This window comes from Myotis myotis, unplaced genomic scaffold (assembly GCF_014108235.1).
Source record: "Myotis myotis isolate mMyoMyo1 unplaced genomic scaffold, mMyoMyo1.p scaffold_m19_p_13, whole genome shotgun sequence".
Lineage (NCBI taxonomy): Eukaryota > Metazoa > Chordata > Mammalia > Chiroptera > Vespertilionidae > Myotis > Myotis myotis.
The window spans coordinates 28,686,064-28,707,902 of NW_023416317.1; the positions used below are offsets into that span (position 1 = coordinate 28,686,064).

Sequence of the window (21,839 nt, forward strand, 5' to 3'; positions counted from 1 at the left end):
GTGGGAAGTCTCAGGATGTTCAAACCAAATGAGAAGAGAAAAAAAAAGTTAAAATTAAGAGTGATGGGGAGAATGTCAACTATTAAGTACAGGAAACCACACTGCAGCTGTAGGGCAGTAAGGGTAATTTTTATATAGTGATCTGCAGGTTCCTAAGTGGCTGAGAAAACTTATACTTCTCACCCAAGAGCAAACTTAATCTCACCCTTATCTTTATGCACATCCACCCCTGACCCCATTGTCACTTCTGGCCCCTAAATACCTTCCTTTCTACGGCTTACTCTTTTCGACCCGCATACACCTTTCTCCCTGACCTGGATTTCTTGCTCAGATACTCCACTTAGTAGACAAACGCCTTCTTTTCACTGTCCTCCCACCACTCACTCCTGTTTCACATCCCAAACTGCTGGTTTACAGTAGAAAATTCAGCAATCCTGGCTGCCAGATCTCTGTGGGTGCTACCCCATCTCGGCGGGACCCTCAGCGCTCCACCAGCCTTGCACTCACCTGCAGGATATTCCCATCTTCCCTATGTGTTTCCGTCCTTCTTCAAATTCTTCCTACCTCCCTCACGCCCTCAGGCCCTCTGTGCCCACCTCATTCTTGCAGGGACATGGCTTTTTTTTTTCTGGGACACAGGTTGTCTCAACTTCCTTCTTCTCATTAAAGTATCTCCATACTTTTTCACTCTTATTACACTGAAGTTGGGTACTTCAAGCTCAAAGACCTTGCACCTTGATCCAGAAATTACCTCCCCCCACCTCTTTCTTGCAACTTTACTCTGCCCCATCCCACTGGGTCCTTTCTTTTGGCCTGTGCCCTCCCACTTGCACCCTATTTAAAAGACATAAGTGCTCCAACTGTAATCTCTTTAAGTTACAGTCCTCTCTCCCCTACCCTTCCTTAAGTGGACATGTGTTCCAAGGCTCCCTTCATCTCTCATTCTACATATGACAAGTTTATATCTATTCCATACAGAAGCTGCCTACAAAACAAAATGCTGAAAAAGTACCTCTATGGCATCATTAACTCTGGAAGCTTCCTTTCTAAAATATTAATCTACAATGTAATCACATCTAGACAGGTCCCTTAGAAAAATATTTTCAATTGACACAGAAGTAATACAGATTTTGTGAGTCAAAACTCTGCAATAACAGATTTTAATATTTTGGAAGGAGAAAAGTGGTAACACTTTGAAATAAACTTCTTCATAGGAGATGACTCTTCCAGACCCGTTCATACAGGCTATTTTAATTATAGTCATATCTTAATCATATCTGGGTGTATCAATCATGCCAAAACTGGCTTTTAGTATAGACAAGACATACACACACGAGGCCCTGGAATTACTATCTACCAATTTAGTGTCTCATCTCCTTAGCTATTTTGAACTATAAGCTCCTAAAAGGTACACACCAGTCTTCTGCTTCACTCCTGGACACACAGGAGGAAGCATGTCATAAATGCCAGATGAAGAAAACGATGTAATTAAAGCATCTCATTACCCATTTTGTACCAAAAAGTATGTGAGAGAAAAGATATATATTTTTTTCTGAATCTAATGTTTTGTAACCAGCTAACAAAATAACCAACCTGTACTTCAAACTTTAAAAAACGAACAGGAACTATAATTCAATGGTTTATGCAACGACAGTATCACAATTAGTAGTACAATACTCAATGTTATGTCTCCACTTAATGAACGTCTGAAATCAATATTCATTACTTGGTTTTATAAATACCTCTGTTTTGTATCTAGCATTACCCCTCCCAGGTGTGCTTCTTTCAGTATGCAGAAGGCCAAGGGTCTCAGGACCGTGGGCAAGGGGCACAGCCTGGTCCTGTCATCATTAACTCTTTACAAATACTTACCATCATCAATGAATGCTGCGGAAATCCTTTACAACTCTTTGGTAGATTAGCCTTAAGACGATAACTAACAATTTTACCACAGATTAAATCCATGGATTCTGAATTGTGAATGAATGTGTTGTTATTCAGTAACAGAGCCGAGTCCTGAAGGGCGCTACTTCTGTGGTACCGCTGAAAACCTTCAAAATGTTCAAGGTGCTTGTTTCAACTTGCAGGCTAAGGCTTAGAAATCGCTCCTTGCATCTGCCTGATTTCATGGCAGAGGCATACAAAATTTTGACACTGTGCCTTTTAAATTTCCATTTAGAATTACTGTACTTTGTAAAATATTTAAAAATATAAATTCATGGTATAATTATACTGTTACCCAGAACACTAACTAGTAATAAAATCAACGTATAAAAAATCATAAAAATGTTTAAAGTGAAATACTTAGCAAGTTTCTGAGATGACAGAAAGATATTTTTAAAAATTGATCTAAATTCAAAAATATACTTTAAAATCTTATAACTTTAAAAATATAGAGAAGAATTTACATTTGTTCAAATTTTGAACATGCATATTTGAGACAGGGCTTCATATGAATAATGACTCTGGAGAAATAACATCTAGGGCAACCATGGACAGTAATACTTAGATAACCAAAGTTAACATTTGGCCTCCATACTTTTCCTAACATATCTATTACCTCTGAATTCAACCAATTATTGATTTATATTGTATATTCTATTTAACTTAAAAAACAACAACCCAAAATTTAATTTGGTGCTTTGAAAGGCATGCTAAAGCAAACAAAAAGTTTTGAAAACCAGAAATTTAAATCTATTCTAAGAGAGTAAGAAGTCATCTTGTAATTAATAAGAGATAAGCTAAAGAGCCTCTATGCTTCTGAAGTACAAATATTCTTTTTCTATAAAGAATAAATAACTAACAGAACTGGAAATTTATAGATTAAAGTCACTGTCTTCATTGAAAACCTTTTTTATTTATGCCCCAACATTGTTCAGTGTTTCTAGTACAATTTAAAATACATATTTATTTTTAATCTCCCAATGAAGTCATTTAAGATATTCTAATAAATGCTTCCATTTGTTGAGCACTTACAGGCACCATATTAAATATTTTAAATACATTGTATCTTCATCCTCACAATGACCCCGTAGATATAATTTCTTTGCTAGGAAAAAGAAGGTAGAAGACAAATTCTCATTTTTAATTTTTTTTTACTTTTTATTTTTTTCTGCCTATACTTTTTAAAAGAAATTATTCAGTTTAAAAGGAAAAAAATATCCCATTCTTGACTACCTTATTCACGTAATATAAAACCAGGGTGACTGGATGACCCCCTCCCCCTGTAAGAAACAAAAACTTAAGATTTCATGTTTTCAACTCTTGAAAATATGAAAGGCAGTTATAAAACATTAAAAATGACAAAAACATTAAATTATTAATTTCCAAACTGATTCAAGAATAGCCCCATTGAAATCAACATGTCTATTCTAATTGTTTTCAAATAATTCCTTAAGCCCCTCGCAAATTCTTACTGGCCATTCCTTCCTGTTCTCTGACTTACTGAGGTTTTATTATAAATGCTGAGTTGTACGGCTGCGTCTTATGGCTCTTCATCTCACTGCACTGCTTTCCTTCCTCCCCCACCAACCAGACAATGTTTACACTTTACAGAATAGGTTGGTTTCTGAGTCAGGCTAATTTCTATAAACCAAATCATGCTTTTATCCCTAGGAAAAAAATGGGTCCAGATTCACTTGTGATAATATACATTATTTTTAAATCACACATTTTAAAGGGAAAAAAACTAAAAAATGGTAAAAATTATTTCAAAATTAAACAAGTACCATACCATAAAATAAGTTCTCTTTGATCTATATCAAAGTGAGTAGAAGACATGTCCTTGAGATTGTCTGCCTCTTGAAAAATGAGAATTTCCTGCATTTTCTTTATGCTAAAGTATAGTGAAATCCCTTGCCTATATGATCAGATTTTATTTTTCCTATTTTAAATTTCCACTTTCACATACTCATAGAATTGCTAATAAAATTATAAATGTTCTTAATGTGTGGAGGCCCATACATAATTTGATTGAGGGTGCTTAATAATGTAATTTTGCAATATGATTCATTCATCTATTTGTCCATTCATTCATTTTTTTCATTCATTCATTCTTCAAATATTTGTTAAGTGCTGTCTATGCATCCGGCAGTGTTGTAGATGCTGGGAATACAGCGATGAACAATACGTAAAAAAATCCCTGCCCTCGTGGAGCTTACATTCTAGTTTTTCAAAAGAAATCTCCAGCTAAAATGTAAGTACTCAAAATCCAAGAGGAAAGCTTTCTGAAAGTCTCCATTAGTAAGATACCTCAAAGGAGCAAAGGCTACACCAAGTACTACTTTTAACATTTGAAATGTATTTTATTTTTATAAAAAATAAAAATAACATCCTGTTAAGTTTATTAATTTCCTTGAGTTAATTTATACTTACTATTTCTAATTTTCCTCAACTTATACTTTCTAAACTAATAAATTATACTAATTCCTTAAAGAGAGTGAAGAGAGACAAGCCGTTAAAATTTCCAGCTTAATTTATGATCAACAGGTACCAACCAAGTAATGATCTTCATAAGAACAATTCTTTGTTATAAAAGAGTCAGCCTCACAATTACAGGACTGCTTACCACTGCTGCCCCTGCATGACTTCACCACTGACTGGGGTTATGACTGGAAATGCCAGCACTTGCAAGAATGTTAGGTATCTTTACTTCTTTCCTTTTTACTGTCCCATTAACTGAACTTACGCTTCCTAGTCAGCATTAATATGTGGTCAAGGCCATTATTAAAAACTAGACTTTGCCCATGGCAGAGATTATAGTGAATTGTGTAGTTACTGCCAATGCGCTCTGGACCTTTCTTCCACTGAGTACTCAATTCCTACCTCTGCCCTTGCTTAACCTAACAAATTCTTGAGTTATTCTAAGTTGAATATGGCCAGGCCACATGGTCAAGCTCAGTGGTCCATCTTTCTTAGGCTTCTCCCTTCTCATGTCACAGCCAATGGGTAGTGTTTTCTACTGTCACCTGAAGAACTCTTCACACTGCTTGCCTCTCTGACAGGACACCAGAGGACGTCAGGGAATTTGTAAGTATGCCACAGAGTGATGAAATGCTGGGAATTAGAATACCAACTCTGCTCAGCACAGGACACAGAGAGGTCTGGGCATATTGAAGGAAATGTCACTCTGTATATGATTTCTGTATTTTCATTTCTATATTTATTCAACAAATATTTATTTACTGGGTCTTATGAGGCTCCAGGAGTTGTTATATAGTTGGTATCTTTTAATGGGAATACACCAACACTGCTCCAGAGCAGGAGTGGTACATCTCTGACCTAAGGGTCATATCTCAGTCTTCAGCTTAATTTTGTCTGGCCCAGAGAGAAGGTATCAAGAAATGAAATCACAGCAGGTCTTCAGAAGTCTTTAGAAGCAATGAGAGAGAGAAACATAATTCTACGAAGACAGAAGGCCTGTAGCTTTCTCCTTTACAGCAGTTGGGTATATCTCTCATTGTCTACCTCTTATAGCTTCAGTTTTTTCTTTTTCATTCTGCTTCATTTCCTGAACTGATCATAACAGGGCAATGGAATATATCTTACCCCCTGTACTTACTGAATTGCATTCCCATTTTCAGTTTAAAAGGCAGACCAACTGAACATTTCATATTTTTATACTTGTGTGTGTGTGTGTGTGTGTGTGTTTGGGGGGTGGGGTGGGGCGGGGAGGAAATAGCTCTATGATCCTTGAAATTTCTTTCAAAGATTCTCCTCTCATTAACTCAGTAAACTGAAATTCCAACTTGACAAGCATAAATATTGCATTAAAAAAATAAAACAACACTATACATCACGAAAATATAATCAAAGTTAATAAGGCATAAGTGTAAAAGGTAAATAAATATTTCATAGAGAATAAAAATCTATCCAAATAATTATGTCAACAAAAAATGGAACAGAAATAAAGGCATTCAAAGAAAAAGGGTCATCGTCATTTTTTATGCACTGAAAATAAGGATTCTCCACTCCTAAGAACCATTTTCATGTAGGTTTTATCACAATATAACTTATATTTTCCATTTTACAATATCTCTCTTCAGTAATTACTATGAACTGTAAGTTATTCAAACACTTCATTTTTCCAGAAATTAAATATCTTCCTAAAAACTCTATATAATCCCCATTATATAAGAATATCACAGTATCTTTGCTTCACCACACAAAAAAACTATAATAATGATAACTTATTCTTTATTTGTCATCTTTCTACAGAAATTATCAGGATTTAGCCTTACCAGGAAATTATACACATTATAAATACAACTTTTAATAGACTGATCATCAGACTGTTATGTTGTATTTCTAGAACATGATATCACAAATTAAGTCATTAATTCCAAAACAATAGTTTATTAACAAAAAAGTACAAAGAAGTACAAATGGACATCCTATTTCCCCCTTTATAGTCCATCTATCTATCTCCCTTTCAGTCCATGGCATAACCTTCTTGAGCTAAAAGAATGGGCAAAACACTTCTCCTCTTTCTAATGAGTCCTAATAACCATCCAAAAACAAATCATTACGTATATAAATTATACAGTCCACGTCAATTTTTAAAAAATGTTTTATCTATGAGTTGCCATAAAAGCCTTTTCCTAAATTGAACGAAGCATATCAACATCCAAAAATTATGTTTGTCAGACATACGGAATACCATATCACTGGTATGTTTACCTTTAAGTAACAGTTTACAAATGAAAGCTTCGAGGTGTCAAGAAGGATTTTCATAGATATTTACTAAGAACACTTCAAGTCAAAAAATCTTGTTAGTTGAACTAAATTGAGGTACATGGAAAATAATGAGTTTAGTTGCTTTTTTGCACTGATTTTAAATCAATGCTATTTACATATCTAATCTTACTGCTTATTTCAATTTTATTCAAGAATGGTTCCTTTTCAATTGATTTCATGAAACCTATGGCTATGCCACACCTCTCTCTCAAGCCCAAGTACTTCTCTGAATCATGACAAATTCCCAGTACTTTGTAATTTCCCTCAGAAATACCAATATAGATGGAAAGACTTAGTAAAGTGCATGTTCAGTAAATAATGCCCAATTTGCTCTTTCTGCTATGGCTCATCACGACAGAACATGTGGGATTACTTTACTGATGTTCCTAAAAGCCTTGTGTAAAATTTATTAGATTATGTTTATTTTTTTGAGTGGTAGATCCAGTTTTTTGGTTTGAGGAGGGAACCAGGTCAGAGCTTACAACTATACTTTACTTTCTGCTTAAAACTATTCTCATAAAAAACATGAGTTCAGTGTTGGACTAGGCTATTAAAACATAAGGTGCTACAACAGTGATACATTTTTTGGGACCTGAAAATTCACATGATCACTCACTAAACATAAAATCACCATTCCACAAAGATTTTATTCACATCAAACTTGCACAGTAGCAAAAAAATCAAAACATAACTAAGCCACATATCAAAGAACAATATACAATAGATTTAAATTTCTCAATGGCATTGGAAAGTATTTTCATAAATAACATATACAATTCTAGTGTTAGGACTTTCAAGGTGTCTGAAACTTCACAGTGCTAGAAATGATTTTTATCAGAACACATGCAAAAATGTGCAACACAATAATCCATATTAATGACACAGGAAAACACACCAGTTATTTGTCATTCCAGCACGGCCATGCCACTCTATGTTCTAAAAACAAACAAACAACCCCCCAAATCCGGGTCCCATTCATTCTTCAATTATGCCTTTAGTCACTCTGCTTTATTATATTCAAACAGTCACTGTTAGTGCTCTTCACCACGACTTTCAGGTTGGCGTCACTCCCTGCCTGCTGGCTGTCAGGACTGGGGGACGCCCCTCTCCCAGACTCACCTTCTTCCGGATGTCTTCATCATTTGCTCCAAGAGAGGCGTAGAGCTTGAATGCAGCCTGGCGGAGTTCGTGAGCATGTTTTAAGTCATGATCAAGCTATGGGAGAGGAGAAAAAGATATGTTCCAAGTCGGCCCACAAATTAAATTTTCAATAAAACCCATTGAGTAGAGTTGAAACATGTTTAACAACTATGAACATATGAGTACTCTCACTGAATTCCTGATTATTTTGGGGTTCTGCTCACATGATTGAGACCTCGGTGTGTTTGTGTCAGCATTATCTGGATACACGCTGTCTGCTTCTGTCTAAAGTGAATGCCACAGTGTTTGACACTAGTATATGTAAACCTTTGACCCCTAAAAATTCAGTCCTAGATTGTAGCTTCAGTGGCACTAATGCTTGCTTGCACCGGCTCTTTGAAACGCCCTCCTCCAAAACAAGGCACACTCAGGTCTTGCCAGCCCCAGACTACAGCTGATAATTTGAGTGCTGTTGCAACAATGTCTTTAGCAGGTTTCCCAAACATTAAGAGTAGTGCTAGCCTAATTTCAGTATTTCAGATACTTTTAGAAACAGGGAAAACTTTTGTGAAAATCCTTAATGAACGTTATACCATGGTAATCATTACTATTTATCTATTGCCGTTATCTGAGACTTATGTTCAGGAGACTTTTTAGATACATTTATTAAAACTACTTACTGATATGAAACAATGCTACCTTTCCATATGCATAACTGGCTTCTAAGTTATGAATTTTCTATACACCTGATTTGTCACCAAACTACCATAATAAAAATAGGACAGTTTCAGTGACTATGAACCAGTAAATATATAAGGCATATCAATAATGTAAATAATTTTATAACTAAGAGACATAACTTCTTCATCCAAGTGACTACCACTTTCTTCAAATGATTTGCCTTCAAAATGTTCTCTTATGCAATTATATAGCTGTTGTTCAAAAATAATCAGAGACCCTCTTTTAAAACTTCCTAAAGAGTGGCACTTTAGCTACAAAACCCTGACTAATGTATGTATGAACTAAGAGAGTTTGAAGTTAATTGTCAATGATTGTCATGTGTGAAGATGGGGAAATCCAGCTGGGTAACCTTTAGAATAACAAATAAAACAAAACACCCTGAAACTCATTTGGGGTAGTTCTGAAGGCAATTCTTAAAAGTAGTTCCAAAAATATTCTGATCAAAGCAGGCACTGATGGATTATGGGAGGAATCTCCCAATATATAATGAGGAACACTCACTTTGATATGTAAGTCCTAAAATATTTATTCTTAAAGTTTTAACTACTTTTTAGTCATAACATATTAGAATACTGAGTTGGACTAATATATCACGAAAATCATACATTTGTTAACATGTAAGAATTTCTCTCTATGGTCAGTTACTCAGACTTTTATGGTCAGAAACCACTGGATAATCCATCATTAAAAATAAAGATGACTTGCCCTGGCTGGTGTGCTCAGTGGTTAGAGTGTTGACCTACACACTGAAGGGTTTCAACTTTGATTCCCAGTAAAGGGCATGGACCTGGGTTGTGGAAACCCCTGGCATGGTCAGGCATGTGCAGGAGGCAACAATCCAATCGATGTGTCTCTCTCATATTGATATCTCTCTCTCTCTTTTTTCCCCACTATCCCTCTCACCTTTCCACTCTTTCTAAAAAAAAAAAATTAAAAAAAAAAAATAACCAATGGAGGAAACATCCTCGGATGAGAATTAACAAAAAGTAAAAACTAAATAAAGTTGACAAAACAAACTAATGTTCAAGTTTGGCATTGAGCTAATTTTTAAAAATTATTTCTATTCTAGTTTTATTGTAATGAAAATAAAATGGAAAAACCTTAATAGCAGGGATAATCTACATACTAGTTAAATGATTTGCACCTGCTTAGGCTAGAAGTTCTTATAACTATATTCCCTCACTCTCCTGTCCAACAAAGTGTTCTATTTGCCTTGCTGGGATGGTCAACTAAGGGTGTCCATGAGGCCATAAGTAGGACTTGCCCATGATCTCTGTACCAGTGAGACACTGTCAGTGTGAGCAAGTAGCCAGAGGGAGAACAGACAAGGCAGATGGTTCAGTATAACCCATCACCTCCACTGGAAAAACAATCATACTGAAGGAAGAGCAGACATAACTTGAATACACAGAGGGCAATATACATCATTAACACAAATATCAGTGAAAGCATTTTAGGTCCTTCCTGAGACAGAGAAAATATATACCCTTAATAGTTTATTTTATTTTCAGTATCAAATGCCAAATGAACAGTTGGCTGCCAGTTGAATTTTCTTTTTGGAACTCAGGGGCATGAGAGAGGTCAAGAAAACAATTTTTAAAAATTTACCATTGGGACCACTGGTATAAAAAATACAGTCATATTCATGAAACAGTACTGGTTACTAATTAGGAGGCAATGTTTCTTCTACCATGACCTTCTTAAATAAACTTTCTCTAAGATAATATTTATCTCCTATGCTTAGAGAAGTAAACATGACAAATAGACTCAGAAAAACAAAGTCAAAGGAATATCTACCTATCCTAAGGAACTTATATTTTGAGAAAAAGTGAGCACAATTTGGTTCTTGATGGTCTCAGTCTAGAGGTTAAATGATGCTTTACCTGTCACTAGCAGACCAAGTACAGTATAAGACTGCAAAAAGGAGAGAGAAGAAGATGGCAAAAGTTAAGAGAAGTAGCACAAGAGAAAGACAGCAGTGGAGAGTAAAATAAGGCCACTAAGTTACACATAGCAAAAGACCACGTTGACCTAAAGAGCGAGTACAATGCAATAGAGGTGATTCTGGGAACACAAATAGGATGAGATAACATTATCAGAATGTCAGCAACCTGCTTAGAGACCAGAACCCACTATTTGGGGGTTTTAGTTGGGAATTAGGGACATAATTTTCTTCTTTCCTCATTATTTCCTTAATAAAAAATTTCTGCCCAGCTGGTGTGGCTCAGTGGTTGAACATCGACCCATGAACCAACAGATGGCAGTTCGATTCTAGTCAGGGCACATGCCCAGGTTGTGGGCACGATCTCCCAGTAGGGGGCATGCAGGAGGCAGCCAATCGATGATATTTCTCCCTCATCGATGTTTCTTTCTCTACTGCTCTCCCTTCCTCTAAAATTCAATAAAAACATATTAAAAAAATTTCTGAACATGAAACAAATTGGACTCAAAAACAACATCATCTATGTTACCAAAGGTAAAAGATTCCTTTATTTAAAAGGGCTTTGAACTGTATTATCAAGTGGTTCAAAGTAGTGAACCGTAAGTAAAACTTTTAGGAAGCCCTCTCTAGAGCTGCTGAAGGAAGAGAACATACCCTTTTAATGTCAGTGATGGCACTCACAGAGCTGGGATACTTGAAATAGTCAGCAAGCATGGCAATGAGGTGATCAGTAATGCTGGCAATTCTCTGTAGCTCGACATCTGGTTCAATCAGATAGGCGAGTGTCTCAGCTCCTTCAACTCTCTCCTCCAGTAATCTCTCCTTACTGCACATGCGAACCAAACATGGCAACGTCTGAAAGGTAGTGACATTAATTATTTGCTTTTTGGTAAAGGCAAAAGCTTGGAGATCATTTAGTGACTGAATAAACTCAGTAATTTTTATTGGGAGTCATGCTTGCAATGAAATTTTCAATGAAGACTCACAGAGAATAAGAGAGTTTTTTAATGTAAAAATATATAAAATTCAGTGCATATTAATCATTTATGCTGGTACACTAAATGCTAATCATACAATCAAAATACAATAATACAAACTCTATTCAGGCTTTTGTGATCGATTAAGACTAAAGCCTTATGGTACAACCTTAAAAAAGACATTTCAAGAATCCCTAATAAAGCATGTCTGGTGCTACACCATGTATGTATTTATTTAACTAGCTGACCTCCAACAGTTTAACCAGGAACGATTTTGCCTTAGAAAAAGTATGCTATTTTTTTCCTTAATGAGCAATATGGCTGGGATGACTTTTATTTTTTGTTTGGGGATTAATATCTACAGGAGCAAAAAAAAAAAAAAAAAAAAAAAAAAAGATACAGCTTTAAAGATTCCGTGATCTTACCATTACTCAGATTCCATCAGTTCTCCTATAATGCAAGTGAAATGCATTAATTATAGTTCCTAGGTTTTCCAAAGAGCTCCTTGGAAAGACTAATATCTAAACCGTCCAATTTTATTTCTGAGGTCCTTCAAAAATCTTGGCACTGGTCTTGGTTGGTTATCTATCAATAAAAACATCCCATGTATTTACTATTTCTAAGGCTGATGAATCCACTTTAAAGAATAATGTGGAAGTAAAAACTGAAAAATATTACAATTATAGGAAACCTCTCTCAACTACCAGCCAGCTGTGCTTTGCTCTCTTCCAAGTCCCCATTACATCTTTACCTAGGCTTCCAAGAGGAAAGCCTTATTCTTATTTTCTTTTGAACAGTCACTAACATTATCAAACCATAGATACATGGATTATTGAATTTCTCACAACTACTACATCAAGAAAGATACTATTAACCTAGTTTACCAATGAGGAAGGAAGAAAAGAAGCGGTAGAGGAGTAAAGAAAATAAACCAAGGTCCTTGCACGGAAGCCTTTAGCACTCTATGCAGAGTTGTTTTCTTAGCGGGTTGTCAGATCTCATTAAATTAATTGACTTGCTTCACCAAAGACTAAAGCAACCATTAATCTTTTTTTATCCTTGGGTTGATTTTGAACACTGATAGTGAGAGATCTCACATTCATAAAATGACACACAATGAATTTATTTATACTTGCTTTGTTCTTTATAGCTAATAAGACATTTAATGTATTGTTATTCTCAAAATAACCCTGTGGGATAAATGAGCAGGAATTATTGCCTCCATCTTCATAATTAGGAGTCTGAAGTGCCAACAGAATAAGGGGTGTGCCCAAGGTTACCAAGCTAGGCAGTAGTGGCAATGCTAAAAGCAGATTTCAGGTCTTGGGACTCTTAGGGCTAGTCTCTTATCTGCGTTTTTCTGACTTCTCATTGATTTGGACATCAATGATAATGACTGTTTTCATGTGTTATTTACTTATTCCTTTTCATTTCGCCTTTTGATTACCTGCCATGAGAGTGATTTAAGTCTTTATTTGCAGATCTAATGAACTGCTTCCTATAAAACTATTGCAAACAATAAAAATCAAGGGTTAAAATATATTTTCTATCACCTGAATTTTACATATTTTTACACTTTCTACATCCCTTATTACCATAAAAATAAAGTATGACAAGGAAATAATTATTTCACTTTGACTTTCAAAACACATATAAAACCAATTTTTAAAAACTACATTCTATCCCATCAAAAAGAAAAGTATGGTGTTTACTATTATTTTATTCTATGCACACATACCATAGTGACAAATAGGAATACCAAAATTTATATTCAACACATATGAGTGGATACTTTTCATATGCCTTTTAGAGAATTAATTAGCTCACCTTCAATACAATACAGTTGTCGTCTGTCCGAATTGCTCCAGCTCTACACATGTAAGTTAAACTGGAATAAGATGGCAAAAAGTAAGTTTTTGCTTGTGTTTTAAAGCTTTAAAAGGAAAATTACTTACTTGCCTTTAATATTTTATGGGCCAAAAATAAGACAACTACTCTCATTTATTTTGAGAGAGGCTTTGACATTCCCTTATCTGAGGTTCTGTTAATTTAACAGTCAAAGAAAACTAACTGATACCAATGTCATAAGCCAGATATTAAAAAAACCCAAAACCCTACCTACAAAATTTTTAAAAAAATAAATGGCCTAATAGGTGGACACATTTCGAAGCTAGATGCTGGGCACATAAGAGATCTTTATACTTTTCTGTTTAGTTTTAAATTTTCCATAATAAAAAGGAAAAAAAATAAAAAGTTAACAAAGTATCTAAGTTTAAATGAAGTTAAGCTGGTATTCCAACTTCAACAGGAGAAGCATTTATCTTCTAATGCTTATGGGTGTCCATAAGAAATCAATTAATCAGAGGTTATCAGTAGTGGCATTAAGAATTAGGCAATGATTTGGTTTTATTGAAAAACAATGTATTTTCACAATTATATCTGATTTTGAATAAGAATAAAATTACTTTGCACTCCCCAAGAAGGTAATGAACATTAAGCACTTCAGAAACTTGAATGAATTTCCTTTTTCAATTACATTCCTTTAGTAAGCTGGGTGAAAAAAAAAAACACCCATGTTGTAGCTTTTAGGGGATGCTATAAACAAATCAGTAAAATACTTATATTATAGAGTGGGGTGGGGAACGTCTGGCCCATGGGCCGTATAAAGGCCTGAGAAATCATTTGGTCTGGCCCTGCCAAGACCTTAGGGGTGAGTTAATTAAATGTTTGACCATATATAGCAGGCTAATTTTTAAGTTAATAATTTTGTATGGCTTGCAAATTATGTTATAAATATCCAAATGGCCCTTGGCAGAAAAAAGGTTCCCAATCCCTGTTCTAGAGGGTTGGATCCTTTATAGCTGTCATTATTTTAAGGCTTGTTATCCCCACTGTTTTTCTTTTTAAAGGTTCTATGACAGGGTTACCTCACCAACAAAGAAGCAAATAGTTTTGAAGTTAAAACAAAAAGCAAACAAACAAAAAATACAAGTAATATAAACAAACAATAAACAATTCATAATTCATGAGTAATTCACTGAAAATTTGTCATTCTCATCAAAATATCAGAGTTTCTTAAATACTGAAATAAACAATTCATTTAGCATAGAACCCTATACAACAGGTGTTCAACCTATCTGTTAATGTATTGATACAGAATCAGCATGTATTGAAGGCTTATAGGAGCCAAGAGTTATGCTAATAAGAACTTTATGTAACTATCTTATAAATTGTTACATCTCTATGAGAATTTTTTGTTTTGTTTTTCCTAAAATGAGGAAACCACATTCTCTGAAATCGTGCATTGGTTATCAACTTTAATTCTCATCCATATTTCTATCTCTTTATATTTTCCTGGATTAATACTTTTAATATTTAGCATAGCATGTGATGGTTAATTCTCATCGAATTCCATATTATTTCAACAGAAATACAGGAAGGGAATGTGATAAAGTAATTTTCTGTAGGTAGTCTTAGATGTTACATGAGAGAGAGTTCCTGTTCTGCATGCTACTAAGTAAATGGAGTAAAAACCATGTCCATTTAAGAAAATGTGAGACAACCACATGACTTTCAAATTTTAAAAAATCCCCAAACAAGGCTGGGATTGAAACTGAACCAGTCAATCTGTCCCAAAATACTCTAAGATATTGAGAAACACTATCTTTCTTTCCACATTGTCTTGACTTTTACCATTTTGCTGATGTGAGTTGCATCTCAATAGGCTTATCCCTCTGTAACATCTTCACAAAAATTTGTGGTAACAATTCTCCATCAACCAAAACTAGAAATAAAACAAACAATAAGCATTGAGAACTTCTTTAAATCTACAAAGTTTATAAATTAAATCATGAAGGTTCCACTGAAAATTCCAGCCTACCATTTACCAGGGTCATCGATACCTGGGGATTTTCAAAAGCTAAAACTGAGAAGCATTTCAGTGCTTGCATTCGAACCTGTAAAAATAAATGAACAAACAAATGTTTTTATTTCAGTTTTGCAAATATGCATTTTTTAAAAATATATTTTTATTGATTTCAGAGAAGAAGGGAGAGGGTGAGAGAGACAGAAACATCAATGATAGAGAATCGTTGATCAGCTGCCTCCTGCACACACCCTGCTGGGGATCAAGCCAGCAACCTGGGCATGTGACCTTGACTGGAATCAAACCTGGAACCCTTGAGTCCACAGGCCGACGCTCTATCCACTGAGCCAAACCAGCTAGGGCACAATTATGCATTTTAATGTCTCAGAATCTAAACTCTTCTGAAGAAATAACTATTTAAATCTGCCAAAGTACTAAAGGAAGGACTCAAGGGAATAGAAATAAAACCTGTATATCTAAGGAGTGCAATAAGTTAAAATTAATGAAGTAATGAAAAAGCAAAAACAAAATGGCAACTAATATTTAAGTAGATAAATCCCTAATCAAATTTAAGAGAACACTGTACCAAATACAATGTTGGTAAGGCAAAGGGAACTTAAAAGCAATTATTAACTGCCTTTCAAATGGACATTTCTTTTCCCAAATTACAAAAAACAGATACTTAAAGGAGGGAAAAAAGAGTACTCTACTCTTGTGGTTGCATATGGGGTGAGAATGGGGAATAGAGGAAACAAAGTTACAATAAAAATTTGAAAAGGACTAAATTACTTTACCTTTTAAAACACCTATAAATTGTGCCACCATTCCTTAAAACTGGGTAACTGGTGTGGGATGATACCAAGGAAGGGCCCAAACTCTCAACCACATACAACATATTTTACAATTTGCAGGAGCTCCTATAAGAGCTATTTTTTTTTTAAACCTTTCTGTTCAGTTTTCACCAGATATCTAATCCTCACTTCCAAGCCTGAGCCTATATTTGATGTTCTTTTGTGGAACCTGGGACTGGTAGGATAGGTAGCTGAGATGTGAAGAAACATGTCCCTCACATTGGCAGTACAACTATCCTTGTGAGCTCTTCACCAAGAGTGAACTTTGGGCATCTGAGGTAGGGAAAACATACATATTAGCAGGCTGCAATAGAGCTAAGAACCAGAAGAGCAGAGTGAGGTAAGTACAAGTGGATAGAAGACCAAATGACGGCTTCTCTGCTCTTCAGGAAACTCCTGGTAAACCCAACTCTAATGTGACACAACAAGGACAATGTCCCAATATTTGCTACAATTTGCTAACTGAACAGCAATGAGATGTCCGAAGTTTTAGCTAAACGCTTGGTAATATATCATGATGCCACTTACCTATATATAAAAGACAGTAAAGAACATTCAACTAACAAATCTGAAAACCCTTGACTTTTAAACTCAAATAGAAAAAAGAATACATTTTAAATGTTTATGTATATGTGGATATATACTGTAAGTTTGAGTCACTGTGGCTAAAGGTCTCAAATATGAAAGCCAAAGTTTTTCCTAATATAGCAAGCCACTGCTCCTACATACTTCAAGGCATCAGCTTTCGCACGAACATCTAACTGGAGGAGATTGTTAATGATCACAGGTGAAAATCAATAGCAACTCATGCCACTACCATATCCTGAAAACAAAATAGAAAGGGTAGGTTTTTTTTTTTTAAAAAGCAACTTCTATAGATAAGAAAATGCCCCATAACATTTTACTGATAAAAACTACGCTTGGTCACAATATCTAACAAAGAAGGAATAAAATATGTGGGTCTCTTTCTAGAGCAAGATTTTAGAAATCAAAATAAAGTATAAAAATCTGGACATAATTTTTAACATCTTACTTTGTAAGATACTGAGGTTAGTAGGTGAGCAATATTCTGAACTGCACCATGGTTAAATAAAATTGTTTGATGATCTGGACCCTGTAAGAAAAGAGAATATAGCAATACATTAAAAAGAGCAAGATTCTTTCCAATAAAACATTTACTTAAATGTAGAAAACCACACTCAATACAATGCGGAATTCTCAGTTACCCTTCTCTTACATAAACTCACCCCCCAAAAAGCAGGGAAACTGGATCACTTATGGAATATCTTTATTGATGGAGTTATGTTTATAAATGATGACAAGATCAAGCACAATGCAATTCTCTGACCACAAGGGTTCCCCACTACTAACAAGATAAACTGTTCTTTTTTAATCCCTCAAATTCTTTACCCCAAAGATTGTAGCAATATTTGTTACAAAAGCTCTTCCTCTTTTCTGTCCTACATAGGATTGCGTAAAAACAACTGCAAGAAAGGAATTAGTGGCTGCACCAACTAGAGAGGAAGAGCTATTGTTTGATTCTTATCAAGTCTTTCTCGTCTTTCCAAATCAACCTGCATGAACCTAGGTTTATGGAGGCAGCAGCCACAGAGTAGGAGGCACATAAGCCCTTGTGATCTTAAACTCCAAAAGATATGTCTCAAAAATCTGAGTAACTGCTTAAGAAGAGACAAAAATTTAGAAGTTAGAGCTCCAATTAATATTATTACTAGCCTTTTTCAGCTTTTTAATAAAGCTGAAAATCAGGGAGAGAAAATTTCAAAGATATAGCTATGATTAGCTTATAACACAAACATTTTAGTCATCTCTCCTCTTTTTCTGTCTCCTCTCCCCCAAGTATGTATATTTATTTGATATTGACATCAGCATATACAAACTTGTGAATTTTAAAACTGTATTATGAATTTTATATGTAAACTGACCAACATGAAAATGAAAGGTTTTTACAATTAATGACATTACAGAGATCATGAGATCAGTTGTTTTCAAAGACATATATTGTTAGTGTATCAAAAGAAAGATTAATATTGTATTTTAGGCTATTTCTATTGTCATTGGGTTTATAAATGCTATAATGTTTCCTGAGGTCTAGTTCTATCTCAGAACACCTGAATTTGATCATTTAATTACAGTAGCAAAGGTCATTATCAGGCTAAAAGAAAGCCAAGTTAAGATGAATTTCTCTGTTGTCTTCAGTTCATGAATGCCATGAGGGTGCCTGTAAGTTTCTCTCCAACACAACTAGTGATTTAATGGTATTCCTTTAACTATGATTCCAGCTAAAACAGCATTGACAACTTTCACATAAGCAAACCTAAAAGTGGTGAGAAATTTATAATGAGTAATTCTAAAAGTGATTTGGGTAACTTCAGGAATGGGATCATTCAAATTTCTCATAATTTAACAAAATTTGACATGCAGTAGTTATATACATCCAGGTCCAATCTTCAGTGCCCTTTTGGGATTATTGTAGTTATAACTAGTAGATGCTGTGTTTTCGAGCACACTTGGATATAGGTGCTCAAAGATTTGTAATGATGCACAGAGTTCTGGAGTATTCTTTTCTACCTGCCAGGGCCAGCTACAAGACATCATTTCATTGTTGAAAGATTTTAGACCCTGTTAGGTTAGCTCATTTTTAGTAAAATGAATTTCAACAAAAGTACTGTTTTCTTAAAGCCTTTCCTTGAATCAAAATGTGTATTTGTAACTTTACCACATATTGTAAAAGTTAAGGGATCATTTGACATCCCTGGTCCTGTGAGTCAGCTTACACACTGTCAAAGCAATCTGGGAAGAGAAACTTCAAATATTATTTATTTATTTGTTTGTTTATTTATTGCCTAAAGTTGTACATATGTCTCCTTTTTCCCCGATTGACACCCCGCGCCCCGCCCCGCTCCGCCCAGCCATTCCCACCCCGGGCAAGCCCCCACGGCCCCAGCATCTGTGTCCACTGGTTATGCTAATATGCATGCATACAAGTTCCTTGGTTGCTCTCTAACCCAAGCCCGCTCCCATCCCCTGACATTGTCTCTGGATCTATTCTTGTTCATCAAATTATGTTGATCATTATATCCCACAAATGAGTGAGATCATGTGATATTTACCTTTCTCCGACTGGAAAACTTCAAAGATTTTTGACAAAAATCTTAAATTCTAAATGTCTTAAATAGAATTAAGTGGGCTGTGAACTTCCTTTAGGATTTGGGAAGGGGTTTAAACATTTAAATTATAATCAATAGATAATTTTTATGGAACCAAATTATTTAATTTTCTTTTATTTGGGAAACTGTTCTAAAATGTGATCTGTGATATTCCTAGTTCAGTATGTAGGTGTTCACTTCTCTTTCCCATCTTTCCTATCGTTCCCCAAACTCCTTACTTTGTATTTGTATTATAAATGATAGGTGAGTAATGTTGTCCTGAAAACTTACAGAATCATCAGATGATAAATAATTATTTAGTTAGAAGTTAGCAAATGTGTAGAAATTATGAAAGATCTCAAATAATCACCCACTGCTATCAAAAGAGTACACTCAATGTGTAAACTATAGAACAAAATAAGTAGCACTTCAACTCGTCAGGTTAGGTTCAGGTCCCTTAAATGACAGAAATTTCTCTCAACAAAGAGCAGAATAACCTCTCAGTTCTGCTTGAAAGAGATCACTTAAAATAATTTCCAATAATGTGGAAACTGAAGGTGTAGGGAAGCAGTCATGATCACACACTGCTGGTAGGAGTAAAAATGGTACAACCTCTACACAAGACAGTGTATGATAAAATTACAAATGCACACACTCTTTGATGCAGCAATTCCATTTCTTATAAAATATCTTACATACAAGGTATTTGTTGCAGCACTGTTTTGTAATAATATTAAGATGGGAAACAAGCTAAATGTCCAACAACAGAGGACTAGTTAAATAAATTACTGAACATCATAGCAGCACAATTCACCATAGCTAAGATCTGGAAACAGCCTAAGTGCCCATCAGTAGATGAATGGATTAGAAAACTGTGGTACATCTACACGATGGAATACTATGCTGCTCTAAAAAGGAAGGAACTCTTACCATTTGCAACGTCATGGATGGAACTGGAGAGCATTATGCTAAGTGAAATAAGCCAGTCAATGAAGGAAAAATACCACATGATCTCACTCATTCATGGATAATAGAGACCATTATAAACTTTTGAACAATAATAGATACAGAGGCAGAGCTGCCTCAAACAGATTGTCAAACTGCAGCAGGAAGGCCGGGGAGGGTTGCGGGGCAGGAGGTAGGGGGGTAAGAGATCAACTAAAGGACTTGTATGCATGCATAGAAGCATAACCAGTGGACATAAGACATTGGGGGATAGGGGAGGCTAGGGGACTGTCTAGGGCGGGGGGATAAAATGGACACATATGTAATACCCTTTGTAATACTTTAAGCAATAAAAAAAAAAAAAAAATTACTGAACATCTACACTATATGACTGTTTTTAAGAAAAGAATAAGGGAGCTCCTTATGTACTGATCTGGAATAGCCTTCAAATTATGTTAGGTGAAAAATGCAAGGTGCAGAAAGTATGCAAGGTATACTTTCATTTATTTCAGAAAAAGGAGGGGGAGGGTATATATGCAGAGGTCTGCTTATACGTATAGGTTATCTCTGGGAGGATATACACAGGAACATCTCCTTAGGGCATATAAGATTTTACATTATTCTGACTATTTATTCTGGTTCTTACTTTACAGCAGTGTGAGAAGATCTGACAGATGTACTCCTGGGTGTAACGGGACTTGCTAAGCAGCGCCATGAGGTGTGGTATCACCGTAGCATCCTGGAGTTGAAGGGAAGGAGAGCACAGCAACAAGAAACTTAGGCATGTGGAGCACATCTAATGAACTATTTCCATGAGCAGGTACTTATGTAAGCCTCTTATCTTAATGACAGTAAATCAGATCTGCTTAAGAAACACTGGAAAACAAAAGCAATACAGCCACCAAAACTGTCTGGGCAAAGAATAAGGAGAAGAGCTTTAATGTTCATCAATCGACAATAAAATACAAAAACAGAAAATTCTCAATTTCTTTCCCATAAACAGCCTATATTCTCACAATAAAACAAAATCATTTCAGTAAGACTTGACAGAAATTTATTCTGAAACCCAAATGTGAGGTAAAGATATACAATAATAAATAGCTTATAAGGAGGAATCCTATATAATAAAAGCATAATATGCAAATCGACTGAAAGAAGGAATGACCGTTTGCAATGATGCGCACTGACCACCAGGGGACAGACACTCAATGCAGGAGCTGCCCCCTGGTGGTCAGTGTGCTCCCACAGGGGAAGTGCTGTTCAGCCAGAAGCCAAGCTCGTGGCTGGCGAGTGCAGTGGCAGGATGGCAGTGGTGGGAGCCTCTCCCACTTCCAGTAAGGAGCGAGGGGTCCCGGACTGCGAGAGGGCGCAGGCTGGGCTGAGGAACACGCCTCCCAACCATCAGTGCACGAATCTTGTTATTGTATAAAATACAATTTGTATAAAAATAAACTTGGCAATTATGATTTCTAAGAT

The 21,839-nt window shown here is 35.4% G+C and overlaps 1 protein-coding gene across 11 annotated transcripts in view; it reads right to left on the reverse strand.

The window, feature by feature from the left end:
- Positions 1 to 21,839, reverse strand: part of ARMC8 (armadillo repeat containing 8) — a 73,635-nt gene that overhangs the window by 21,682 nt on the left and 30,114 nt on the right. For 6 of the 11 annotated variants that reach the window (XR_004971545.1, XR_004971542.1, XR_004971540.1 and 3 more), the window contains 7 exons: positions 21,010 to 21,102; positions 17,285 to 17,365; positions 15,416 to 15,491; positions 15,229 to 15,319; positions 13,363 to 13,423; positions 11,213 to 11,413; positions 7,855 to 7,950 (listed from right to left, as the gene is read on the reverse strand). Coding sequence is in view for 4 of the 11 variants with exons in the window: in XM_036332455.1 (XP_036188348.1) it covers positions 7,855 to 7,950; positions 11,213 to 11,413; positions 13,363 to 13,423; positions 15,229 to 15,319; positions 15,416 to 15,491; positions 17,285 to 17,365; positions 21,010 to 21,102 (699 nt within the window). In the remaining 7 variants the exon portion in view is untranslated. The remainder of the gene's footprint in view (positions 1 to 7,854; positions 7,951 to 11,212; positions 11,414 to 13,362; positions 13,424 to 15,228; positions 15,320 to 15,415; positions 15,492 to 17,284; positions 17,366 to 21,009; positions 21,103 to 21,839) is intronic. The other 5 variants (XR_004971546.1, XM_036332459.1, XR_004971543.1 and 2 more) reach the window with 3 other exon arrangements.